The sequence below is a fragment of the Telopea speciosissima genome, chromosome 10 (genome assembly GCF_018873765.1).
Source record: "Telopea speciosissima isolate NSW1024214 ecotype Mountain lineage chromosome 10, Tspe_v1, whole genome shotgun sequence".
NCBI classification, from domain to species: domain Eukaryota; kingdom Viridiplantae; phylum Streptophyta; class Magnoliopsida; order Proteales; family Proteaceae; genus Telopea; species Telopea speciosissima.
The window spans coordinates 59621982-59635444 of NC_057925.1; the positions used below are offsets into that span (position 1 = coordinate 59621982).

General features: G+C 36.0%; 1 protein-coding gene across 1 annotated transcript; it reads left to right on the forward strand.

Moving 5' to 3' along the window:
* The first annotated feature begins 8111 nt into the window (after positions 1 to 8111).
* On the forward strand, positions 8112 to 10564 carry LOC122642545 (IRK-interacting protein-like). Its single transcript, XM_043836050.1, has 2 exons — positions 8112 to 8666; positions 8919 to 10564. Exons 1-2 carry the CDS (start codon positions 8445 to 8447, stop codon positions 10458 to 10460), a joined length of 1764 nt encoding a protein of 587 aa, XP_043691985.1. The 5' UTR covers positions 8112 to 8444; the 3' UTR covers positions 10461 to 10564.
* The last annotated feature ends 2899 nt before the right edge of the window (positions 10565 to 13463 follow it).

The following is a 13463-nucleotide window of genomic DNA, read 5'->3' on the forward strand; positions in this document are numbered from 1 at the left end:
CGCTTTTTGAAAAGCTGTGATTTTCTTGTGTGCACGTTTAAAACTTCGTTCCCGTATTTCTTGTTTAATACGTCTTAAGATACGGCATAAAAATGGATTTTTTCTAATCAATTGTTTTCAAAACACGTTTCCGTGTTGTAGTGATCATGGTTTGTAATCCTTTTGGTCTAGGATTTTCCCCGCGAGCGACAATGATCCGTAATAAAATTATAGATTCAGATAAAAAAAATCACGGTTTGTAGGCTCGAATTGGATTAGTTGATATTGGTCTTCAATCCAATCTCGATATTAAGATTATGAACCTTGGTATTGATGCAATGTATGGTCAAATATGAGTAATCGATTATGTTTGAAGTATTAAAAATAAAAATTAAACTTGAATCATTTATTATACGATTTCAATATCCCAAATCCAAACGAATTACTAAAAAGTTTTGATCGTTTCAATTTCGATTTTGTTTATGTTGCTAGTTTGAGTTAAGGCTATTTGGGAATAAATTTATTTTTAATCTCAATAAAAGAAAAGTCTAATATTGTTAGACTTGAACAAAGCATCTAAGCCCAAATTATGACTTAAGAAATAAAATATTTTAAATTAATGTACATAATGTCAATCCCACTATAAAATATTAAAGAGTATATGTAAAATGCCAAAAGAAAATATGAGTTATAATCGATTCAATACCAAACCTAATTGTTTAATAAACAATTTCATTTTTAAAACTAAAAACCAACCGATTAGTAAACGAGTTATTGGTTCTAATTTAAACGATTCGATTTAAATTTGCTAATGGGGAATCCTAATAACCAAACTACCATGGTGGGTCATCTCTCAATAAAAATTAATTTAGTATCATATCATACTATATTTTAAATTGACTACATTTGATCTTAGCCAAAAGGCCAAGTGTTGCTTACGGAAGACTTCCTAATTTTAGTCCATATGATGTTAGGGATTAATAAATGTTTATTGTTTAGCATCAAAATCTTGTTCGTTGCTTCGTTTGGACGCATAGGCTTTGGGACACATTTCTCAACTCAAGTATATGGTGGGCGTGACTTGTAAAGTATAACAAGTCACTCAAACCCACATTTTGTCATTTGGTGAGTGTCGTACAAACCCAACCTTCCTCGTGTTGTTGGATGAGGAAGACCGTATATAAGATTCTCCTCTTTTTGAGTGCCTCTAATAAGAAGGGGGGTAGACCTCACCCGGGCAGGATGTAAGGTGGTCATTTCCACCTCTTATAAGAGGAATCGGATGCACTGTATCAGACAGGGAACCTAAGAGGATAAAGTATAGAAAGTTGGTTTATTGGATTTGACCTGAACTAATTGGTTGAAGCTTGAGACTGACCTGATCGATTATTAAACGTGTCAAGTTCAAGTACTGTCAAATACTGTAACATACTGATAATCAACCATTTAACTCATTTATGGGTTGTATAAGGGCCATTTATAGTTTACCAAAAAAAAATAAATAAATAAGGGCCATTTATAGCCTGCATAGTCATTTAACCCGTTTAAAGCCTGGTTATAGCCAATTAATTTGATTACCTTGAGCCAAATTATGGAGCGATAACCGATCGACTAATTAGGAATATCTCAATACCTTGCCCTATAAGGCTTGATTACCTAAACAAACAGAAAATAGTGTGGAGCCTTAAATTGATGAGAATTGCTTAGGCTCGGCCAATTACACCCATATTATAACTTTTTTGAACTTTTCCATCTCTGTAGCAGGCATTGATGCAACGGTAAGATTGTTCCATTGAAACCAAGTGGTCACGACTTTCAAGTCAAGAAACAACTTCTCTGCAAAAGCAATCAATTACACTGTATAATGAATCATGGTTTCAAAGATCTATTTTCAACTAAAACATTGTTTTTGTCCATCCAAATATGATATAAATATGACAAAGACGGCAAACATTAAGTAACAAGCCTTCTCCTCACCTTCCCCATTGTCTGGGCAATTCTCCCACCCCCGGTATCCAAAGAACAACAAATTTTGGAATTTTATGGAAACATATAAAATTCTCTCACCCTTTTTTTTTGTCATCCCATTTTTTTCAAGCAAACAATTAGGGCCAAGATTAAATTTTTTGTGCTTAATTTTTGGAGTTTGGGATAAGTTATAGATATATATATTTTTCCCCTATCATTAATTTATACGCATATATTGACGTATCCCATTTTCCAGTTTCCGAAGTTTTGCCGTTCTTGAAATGTTTGCCTGAAGGTGTAATTTAATCTAGAAATAAAATTCTAGATTTCTGCAACTATTGATTGCTATGGGGTTGAGCCACGCCAAATGGTCACTCTCCTTATGCTTGAAATCTTGGGAGAGGCACCACACCTAGGCCCAAGTATACACCGTATCATTCCAGCTCGGATTGCATGTGAAGTGCACCTCAGGTGTCAACACCAAAAAAATAATAAAGGAGAGATACCTTTCTTCAAGAAACACTACGCTTATATTCTCATAAGTAAAACATTTAATCTGATCTTTTTACTATTTCATTGGCAATGTGGGACTAAATGATATTATTGCATTTACTTTATCAAAGCAAACTATAGGGTGATCATGGATTTAAAACTTCAAGTCTTGGAGCCACAGAACATGCAGTAGAGGAAAGTTTTTTAAATACATTTTGAAACTTATAGAAGTCTAAATTTGGAATGGATAATGTGACTGATATGTCCATTTAACCCTATCCTTACATAAAATTATATTTATACACAAGCAATAATTTTGTGTACAAATGTGACATGTTCATAGGCACCTTACAAATGATGTATTATATATCTATTTTTGTTTGTAATTTTTAATAACTTAATGATATGATGTGATCCTAAGCTTGTTTGTCCTTTTATTATTGTTTTCTTTCGCACCAAAATAGAAGATATGATGTGTGTATGTGTGTTCTAAAGAGAGATAGAGAGGGGATCTCTAACCTTTTTTTAGTTAGGAATTCGACTTTATATGGTTTTGTTTGTTTTTAAATAAAATTAATAAGCAATAATTTTTTGTACAAATGTGATATGTTCATACCCAGCTTACAAATGATGTATTATATATTTTATTCTTGTTTTTATTTTTTAATAATATAATGATATGATGTGATCTTAAGCTTGTTTGTATGGGTTTTAAATGTATATATTACCTCTCCCCCCTCAAAAAAAAAAGAAGCATTTCTCATATAAATTGAGGAATTTTTACTAGAATACTTGCTTCTAATGTTCAAAACAATATAATCCAATATTAATTTTTACTACAGGATGTAATCTCTATATTTTTACTAATTATAAGCTCCTTTTAACCAAAAAAAATATATAACATCAAAAAATAATCCATATATATATTCTACAACCTATTGTAAGTTCCAAGACATATCATCCAATATTAATTCCTAGTTCATGCACCATAATGTTCATAGTCTTGTTGAGCATTGTGGCTTGGCTATGATGCTGCTCATTGTTGTCAACACAACCAATAGTGATGTTTTAATTAGTAAAAACGGCAACACTGCTTTAAACGTGCTTTTACTAACTATCGTTCTTATAGATAAAATTCATGTAAAGAAAATATTCATATACAATCACTACCGAAAAAAATGATTTTTATATGAAATTTTTTTTTAACATACTTTCATGATGAAGAAAAAAAAAGTAACAAAGTCCACCGATTGGAGAAATCTAACAACATTAGGATTTTGTGAACAATGTTTTGAGGATCGAGTTTCCCTCCACCCATGGTGAATGGGATCCCATCCACGGTGGAGCAGAGGGTATCGAAAGGATATTTTAAAATATACCAAAATCCTAGGAGGGGTTTGTAAACCCTAGAATGGTGGATGAACCGTCCTCGGGAAACTTAGTCCTTCTTTCTATGGTCTTAGATTACAATACAAAGATGTTTGCTACATGCATCCTTCTCTTAGAGGATTACATGGACTATTATATCCTCTACACTTTTTATAGTTGGGAAAATTACGTTTACCATTCCTGTAATTTGAAAAAATTACACCGATCCCTCTCAAAATTACATCTACCTCCCTCTAAAGGGGAGGTGAATGTAATTTTGAGGGGAATCAGTGTAATTTTTTCTAACCATAGGGGTTTTTTTTATTGTACTTTTCCCTCTATAGTTTGGTGCTAACTGTTGTAGCGATCCATTCTTCATCAACTAGGTCGACCAGACCAAGACAGGTTTGAAATTGTGTTCTACATTTTCACTATGTACTAATTCAAACCATATAAAAGCATAAAAGATAAACTAAGATTGACACCTGATCCGGTTTAGGTTCTAACCTCACAATGTAGGTTTATTACATTGGCCTATTTTCAATAAAAACCTAAGATTACTTGACCCATAATCCAATATTACCCATTGGGTATTCAAAAGTAAGCCTATTCAGAAAAATTGGATTATCTGCATCAAACTACTTAAAAATAGTTTAAAACTAAATCAAGATATGATTTGGCAACCCAAACTAACCTCAATAATGCTAATTGCTATAGGTGGCTAGTCTGAAAATCTAAGCTAATTAGATAAGCTTTGAATAGCACAACAATATGGAATCTTTTTTTTTTTTTTTTCAAAGGTGGGAACATCGCTGCCAGGTCATGTGGCTGTTGTGCCAGAGAAAAAAAGGTTAAATGACCACCCCACTCCTGTGAACCCACCGTGCTGACTCATAGGTCCTTGTAAATACAAGGGCCACGTGACCTGGCAGCCTTTTTAGAATTATGGTCAAATATTCTGTCCCGGGGGCGCAAGGTGCACCCAAACACATGGGGGTGGGCAAAATGACCACCTTGTCCCTTGAATGATAAGAATACCCAGCCCATGTGGCGCAGGTTGCGCTGCTGCACGGAGAACATCAGCCTTATTTAATATTTCCCCCTCCCAAAGCTTTTGAAGGAAAGAAGCACCCTGCTGACCTACTCAATATCAGTGTGCTTTCTATTTATTGTTGTTCTTCCCCTTTTGGGTCCAGATTGTCTATATTTAATCCTTAATTGGTTTGGTTCATCCAGACCGGACCACATTGACCCGAGCTGACCCGTTGCCACCCTGTCCACATGTCTTTCCACATAGTTGGATGAGGGCCACTTTAGTTTAAGGCTTTTGCTCAAGTAAAGTAAAATTACTTAAAATGGACTCTAGCCATATAATTATGGTAATAATGAAGATGTGGAGTAGGCCGTAAACTGAGGTACATAGGTAGCTTCTTTAACACTTTGACTGATCTTCATGTGGCTTTTAGTTTATCTTGTTCTAAAAATTATTGTAATAGTGTAGAACATTTGTAGCAACAATAAAATGAAGTTTTTTAAGTATGGGCAAGATATCACTATTTGGTCCTTTAGTTCCTGCATTAGAAATGGATCAATGAGAGCGTGCATAGGGACATCGATATGAATTAAATTTTTTATTTCATGAAGGGTAAGTTAGTAATTTAACGCACTCCTATATCTAGATGCATGCTCTATACGACCATGTCGTTTTTTTTTTTTTTTTTTTTTTTTTATATTTAAATCATCTAATCTTACAAAAGATTATACATGTTTTTTGTTCCTTCAACAAGAGATTATGTTTAGTACTGATTAAACGCATTGTGGATTAACACTTGATTATTGTCTATTCAACCTTGATTATTTCCTAGATATCCACCGATCAAATTTCTTTAATACATCTTTCACATGGTAAAACTTAATGTGCCTATTAAAGAGATTCTTCTCTAAACTTTTTGCCAAATGAATTTTCTCCTTTTTCCCTTTTTCAATTTTTTGTTTTTTTAAAGTGGGGAGGGTGGGGGACTATGCTCTAACCTTATCTTGAACTTTTTTCCAATTCCTTCAAAGCCGTGGAATCATCAATTTTAGAACCGGTCTAACAATAGTCTTTCTTTTTATTTTTCTTCTTTTCTTCTAAGACATACTACTATCACACAATAACTAAACAATGGCGACTGTTGTAACTTGGATAGTCAAGTTTAGTATCATTTTGGTCTTCTTTATGCACTAAGAGTGGTCTTAATGAACAAGAGAACGCTTTTTTTGTGCAGATGAGCATTGACAAACCTCTCCGCTCTCCCCCTTTTGGGGTGGTTGGTTTAAAAAATTTAAAAAGTAAGAAAGAAATAATTATATATATAAAAAACAAGTATTGATAGAAAGTGGAAACATCAATTGATTGGAGTTTATCTCTTTCACTATCGCCTTCCGACTATGGGATGGGACTCTTGAAACCCTAAAAAATTATAGGGGAAAAGTTTTCTATTCGGAGTGTGGCCTTGCATTACCACAAGTCAATAAAATTGCGTGAGGAAACATCAATAGGGGTAGGATTTTTATTTTTTCATGGGCGGCAGAGTAATCATTTTATGCTATCATGTGTTTGAGCACAAGTGCTGCACTCTCGGACATTAATTTTTCCCAAAATTCTATTATGAAAATTCTAAGCCTTTTTTATCATTCCCACAAAATATGAACCCTAAAGTGGCATTCTTTCTCTACCACTTTGGGGAAAGTATTTTCTGAGTAAGCGATGTAGGATAATAGTGCATAGATCTTTATCCCCTGCAATTCCCTACTTGGTATAGTTCCTACGGTTCCTTAACAAGGGGGGCACAATGACCATTCCACCTCTGATCGAACACTTTACCTGGATGGGATCCACCCCCTCATATTAGAGGCACTAGGGAACTGTACCGATCAGGGAATCGCAAGAGATATGTTTTTTGATAGTAAATCAATGAATGATTTAATCCATAAAAAGGCAATGAAGTCATTTCATATAAAGAGGGTATCCTCCCATGATGGGAGGACCTTTTGCTTTATCTCTCTCTCTCTCTCTCTCTCTCTCTCCAAACTACCCTCAACTGGTGCGGGTAAAAATCTCTACGACTCCTATCCTAGTCTCCAGACTTCAGAGATTATAATGTTCAGGTGAGGGGGCAATTTCGTAACTTGAAGAAGGACTATTTGGTCCCCTCCAACAGTTTCACGCGACTCACTTTTCACTTCAGGTCCAGAGAAAAGTAGCGATGCCGCGTGGCCCGCCACTGTTTTGAAGCTCTTGGATTTTTCCGTCCACCCCACCCGAACAACCACCACTTTTGGTGATTATTCTGTTGGCTTTTCTATGGACATAAATACCCCTGATATGTCCTAAATTACATATCAAATTAGAAGAACTGAAACCGGCCGTTTAAACCGAACTAACTTTTTTCTGTTGGTTTTTGGAAACTGTAAATTTTTATTTGGTTTGGTTCAGTTTCAATTTTAGGTTAAAAATTATCAATTTGAACTTAATCAAATCGAATAAAGTATAAACAGCATTAACCGAATATGAACCAGATCTAAATCATATTAAACCCCAAAAATATCAATCACGAGTTCTAGTTCACTTCATCTCTTACTCCTCACTTCTTTTCTATTATTTTGCACACTTGTTTTCTCTTTTGTACCTTGCATTTTCAAATCTCATACGAGCTGAAAAAAATAAATCCAATAAAATCGAATCAAAGTGTTCGGTTTTGATTTGAGATAGTGAAAGTTATTTTGTTTTAGTTCAATTTCATTTTTGTCAATATTGTATCCTAAAATTGAACCAATATCAAAATAAATAAATAAACCAAACCAACTGATACCCTTAGTAATTCCTGTTAGAATAATAAAAAAGGGTTTTGAATCCGATTAGGGATTGAGGTATCGGGATCGACCTGGATTGGTCAAAAAGTAGAAAAGTACCAATTTGGTAAAATCCCCCAAAAAGCAATGTACGTGTGATCTGAATCAGGATAGATCGGCTGATCCGGATCTGATATTGATCCAATGGCTGATACCAATACCGATATCCATCCTATGATCGGCCAAGGAGGCTGATACCGTGCCGATCCGATACCGATTCCTCAATCCATAATCCGGATAGACCCATGAAATTAGTCCTGATTCAACGTGGACCAACTTTGGTTTGATTGCCACCACGTGTATATAACGTAAAAAGGGGCGAACGCCATCACATATTCACATGATGTCTTCGTATAATTAATTTACGCACTGAGGGGTATTTTGGCAAATCGAATCCAACCACGCTTCCATGGAGTAAAAGTTACTACTCTTCTGTTTCTCACTCTGCTCTCATTTTTTTTCTATCCATCTTCTCATTCCAATTACCATTAACCCATCTTTTAGAGAGCAAAGACAAAAACTTGTTAGATTTCAGAATCTTCTCCTTCCAGATCATTTTTTCTGGTTCCCCAAATTCTTCAATGGATATGATAATTCTCTCTGCGAATCAAGTCCAACCGTTAGATACCCATTTCCATCTTCTCCTACACTTGTCCTTTACTCTTGATGATTTCTTCAAATAAATCTGGTTTTCTCTTCTGAGTCAGAATTTTTATGTTTTAGTTTAACTTTTCTGTTCTTTAATGGCTGCTTCTACTGCTCAAACTTTTCAAAACAACAACAATGGAGTAAGCCGGCAAGAAATTCAAGCTGCCATTGCGAAAGCCGTCGAGCTGAGAGCTCTCCATGCTGCTTTGATGCAAGGGAGCAGCCCTGCAAATCTAAGATTGCCTGGCTGTGTCTCTCCTACCATTTCACGACCTTCTTCTCAATTCTCCGCTCAAGATTACCCTGTTTTCACTCCGGTGAGTTTGAATTTCTCTGAACTCTGTCCCTACTTTTGATTGTTAAACTTAATTTTGATTTGGTTTTCTATACTGGTAGCTTTAATGAACTGTAATTGTGGCGGCTAACTATTGCCACTGATGGAAGCTTTTAATGTTTTGAGCATATGATTTAATGGAACCCGCAAAATTTAATCTCATTAATGGCAGTGGTCATGATTCACGACCCTTGTGTTTTTTCATGTTTCACTGAGTTTGGCAAATTCTAAACAGAGTTATGGAGAAGAACCATTACCTGGGTATCAACAAATCCGATTAGAGAACCGAACACTGTCTGAAAACTGGGATGCTTACAGGCTAGAAGGGGAAGAAGACGATGATGCTGATCCCTCCGACATTAAAAAGGAAACTTCCTCATGCATAAAGGGGTTTAGTCCTGGTCCATTTGGTAGAGACCCCCAAATCTGTCCATCTGAAGATCTTAAATCTGTTACCAGTTCTTGTGCAAACCACTTTGCAATCCTTCAAGCATCACCCGGAACCGATTTCTTCAAGTCTAGCAGGAGAACTGGTTCGGAGGACTTCAAGACAGTGACGACTTGCAATGAATGCAAACCTGCGGTTATCAGTTCTGAAACCGATAGTGGAACCAAGAACACCAAGAATTCTAATACGGTGATGCCTTTAACAGATTCTCACTTACCAGCTCAGCCACAATCAAAACAAAGAGGACCCATGTTCTCATGGTTGTTTCCTCGGTTAAAGAAGAAGCACAAGAACGAAACCTCCCCAAACAGATCAGAAGCCGAAGAAGTTCCTCAGATTTTCAAGGACTTAGGGATAATGTCCATTGAATCCTTGAAGAAGGAACTACTTGAGGCCAATGAGAACAGAGATGCAGCTTTAATGGAGGTTGCAGAGATGAAATCTTCCTTGGGGCAGTTGAAACAGAAGCTGGAGTACTTAGAGACCTATTGTGAAGAGTTAAAGAAGACTGTCAAACAAACAGTGCAGGGAAGGGATACCCAAGTTCTCGAAAGGTCTGGTAATCTGCCGAAGGGAGGGAAATCGATTGATGGGAACAGTGAAAGCGCCATGCTTGTAAGCCATGAATTCATGATTGAGGGTTTCTTGCAGATAGTATCAGAAGCAAGATTGTCAGTAAAACAATTCTGCAAGACTCTTGTTAACCAGATTGAAGAAACTGATAACAATTTGATGGAGAAGCTAAATTTGATTCTTCAGCCATATAACTTGACTCTAAACTCCAAGTACTCAAAAGCACTACTGTATCATTTAGAAGCTCTCATAAACCAATCCCTCTACCAGGACTTTGAGAACTGTGTGTTCCAGAGGAATGGCTCACCAAAAATTTTGGACCCTAACGAAGATCGCCAAGCACAGTTCTCATCGTTTATTGCGCTGAGAAATTTGAGCTGGAATGAAGTACTGAGGAAGGGAACCAAGTATTACAGTGAAGAATTCAGTAGGTTCTGTGATCAGAAGATGAGTAGCATTATTTCTACACTGAATTGGACAAGACCATGGCCTGAACAGTTACTTCAATCTTTCTTTGTTGCTACAAAGTGCATCTGGTTGCTACATTTACTTGCATTCTCATTCAATCCGCCGCTTGGGATCTTAAGGGTTGAAGCGAACAGAAACTTTGATCCCATCTACATGGAGGATATTTTTGCAGAGAAACAAAGACACCAAACTCCTGCTCGTGTTAAGGTCATGGTGATGCCAGGATTTTATGTTCAGGATAGAGTACTCAAATGTAAGGTTATCTGTAAGTATAAAACTGTACCCTAAACCATTCATTTGTTATTTTGTTCCATCATCTATGTTTCTTGGTTGGACCAACTTCTTGTAACTCTCAGATTTAAATTGATTAATGTTTAAAGGAGATTTCCCTTGGTTTTCATAGAAATGAATGGATCAAAATTTCATGTATCATAGGTAGGATGATGGTAGGTGATGAAAATTGGTATGCTTAGCCTGCTAAGCAAACAGCTTTAGGAATTAGGATATTCTCATTGTCAATGACCAGACTCAACTAATTTATCCATTTGTCATTACATTATTAATCTACTTGATGTGTCATGCATGTTGATTTCTAGATGCTAATCTTTATATGTATTTGGACTTCAAAATCACCTGCAACTCATAATTCTTGGACAGCATTACTTCCCCTCCCTCTCCCCTCCCCCCCCCCCCCCAACCAAATCTAAATCTGCAGATTAGTACATCTGATAATTTCCACATCCCTGTGTTCAGATATATTATTTAGGTTCATTTTTTAAATTAAAGCTTTTGGATTGATCACCAACGACTAGTGTTAGGGAATTATTCAGTGATTGCCAAGTAACAAACACTAAGATGGAGATCTGGGTTGCCAGTGGGGGTTGTTAAGACTTAAGAGAAGTGTTGTCATTTTGAATCCTGGGTGTTGATTTCAAAATAATAATGGTTGGTTATGGGATTCAAACTATGAATTTAAGGATACCCACTTTCCATCCTCTTAAAATCTTTCTGATATGGAGGAAATGGAATTGGCTTCCACCCAATTCAGCCAATTCAAATGAATCATCCTAATCTGGCCATTTCTTTCAAATCAGTGAAAGATTCACTACTTAGTAGAAGGGACCTCTGTTAGCATGTGTGTGTGTGAGAGAGAGAAAGAGAGAGAGATAAAACAAACTTGGTCTGGGTTTTATGGATTCTTGCATTTTCATTTTCATTGGAATATGGAACGGTTCAAGAGAACAAAAGCTTCTTGAGTTCTTGGGTCCCATCCCATCTACATGGAGGAAATTCTTATTGAGGAGGGGAGAGACCACAAGAACTGATCTGGTTAAGGTCATGGGGAGGCCTGAATAGAGATTACTAAGGTGTAAGGTTATCTACAAGTACATTGCCTACTGAAGGCCATTCATTTCTTTGTCCTCATCTGTTGTTGTTGGACCACCACCTACTTCTAACTTTCAGGGCTAAATTGCTAAAAATGTTGCAAGGACTGAAGGAACGGTTATCCAAGTTGATGTTAACCAAATGAGGACCAGATGAAAATCATCAGATGACAGCGCACGTTTTCCAAATTATGCTTTTTTTTTTTTTTTTAAGTTTTTCACCAAAGATGAAGAGAGAGTTTCTTTACCGATGGTGATGAAGCGTTATATGATTGGACTATAGGTTTATGATTTACTCCCATTCCTACAATAGTTCGAAATACCCTTCCCCAGTCTAATTAAGGGCATTGCCGTAGGCCTCAAATTGATAGATCAATAGACCTACACCCACCAAAGAAAGGAAGTTACTTCTACAGCCCTTTCTTCATTAGGAAGAACACATAACCATAGCCAGGTACGGTGGGATTACATTAGGGAAGGGTGGTATCAAATTCGTCAAGATGTGGGAGCTAATGATGATCCAAGAGTTGAAGCACATGGTCATTTCATTGGTGGAGAAAGAATTCTTCCTTCTAAATGATGAAGGAAACTTTCCCCTCCGCCTCCATTTGGTTGCAAGGGGAATTAAAGAGAAAGGAAGTGAAATTTTAAAACTTAAATAAGAAACTTTTGTAATGATTACCCCATTTGATTATATCACTTGCTCTAAATCATTCCATATTTGGTTATTAAATTCCACTTTACTTTGCATACATTTCCCTTTGATTTAAAAAGTAAAATGAAAATTACATATAAAATGTATCATTTCTAAATATGATATGAAATTTAAGTAGTTTCTACAATCACATGGGGTAATTAAATTCTTTTTTAAGGTTTGAAAATTTTCACTTCATTTCCCTTCAATTCCCCTTGCAACCAAACATAGCCTACAAGAAAAAGAAAAAAGATGCAGTCCCTTCACATAAAGGTATCTATTGGTTGATTTGGTCCAGTTTTGATCGGGCTGAAGCTGTTTTGGTTTGTTACTCTACCAACTTGAAATCAAACCGTTTAAGTATCTTTGATTTCGATTGGTTTTGATCAGGTTCAATCTGATTTCTTGCAGTTTTTTATTATTGGTTTGTAATGGGGTTCAATTCGATATGATGTCAGTTTTATATGTATAAGTATACATAAAGAAATCAATAAGAATTATTTTTTTGGAGGAGGGGGGGGGGGGGTTGGGATCTTTTTGGATTACTACCGCTTTGGTCTCGATTTTTTATTAGATTCGATTTGTTTTTCGGTGTCGATTCATTTGGCCGATACATTTTGGTTTTGGCTTCTATCAAACCACCCCCCCCCCCAAAAAAAAATAACAAATCAATATGGATTTGATTCAATTTGGTTTGGATTGAACTGGTCAATTTCAATCGATCCAACTGGTTCGAACTGAACTCTAACACCCTTACCTTCAGTGATTCCTTTCTCAAAACCCATCATTGTCATTGGCTGGGTGTTAAAAGTAAGAGGTATTTGAAACATTCAACTGGTAGGGAAAATTAGGGCATAAGATCTCTCTCCAGGAGGAGTGCAGTTCCTGTGCCCCAGACATATGATGATTCGAAATGACTACCTACTCCCTAAGAAAAATAAAAATCTCAAATTTCTCACGTGTTTTCGTCCATGCTCATGGACAGAAAACTCTTTTTCGAAAAACAATATTTCGGACATTGAATTGATATAGAAAAAATAAGAATGACCTTTCGTCACTCACCCCAAGTTTTTGTCTCCTTGATTGTATTTAGATTCCTTTTTCCGGGTTAATATAAATATTTTTTACTGAAAAAAATAAAACAAAGTAATAATGACCTGGGTGTTTCTTTCACGTTAGTGGAGGAAAACTATCTTAAAAAAAAGCTTTGCT

Excerpts from the sequence above, each read along its gene's own strand:
- LOC122642545 (XM_043836050.1), top strand. The coding sequence starts at position 8,445 with ATGGCTGCTTCTACTGCTCAAACTTTTCAAAACAACAACAATGGAGTA. Across the intron at positions 8,667-8,918 it reads ATTACCCTGTTTTCACTCCG|AGTTATGGAGAAGAACCATT; the intron begins GTGAGTTTGAAT and ends AATTCTAAACAG.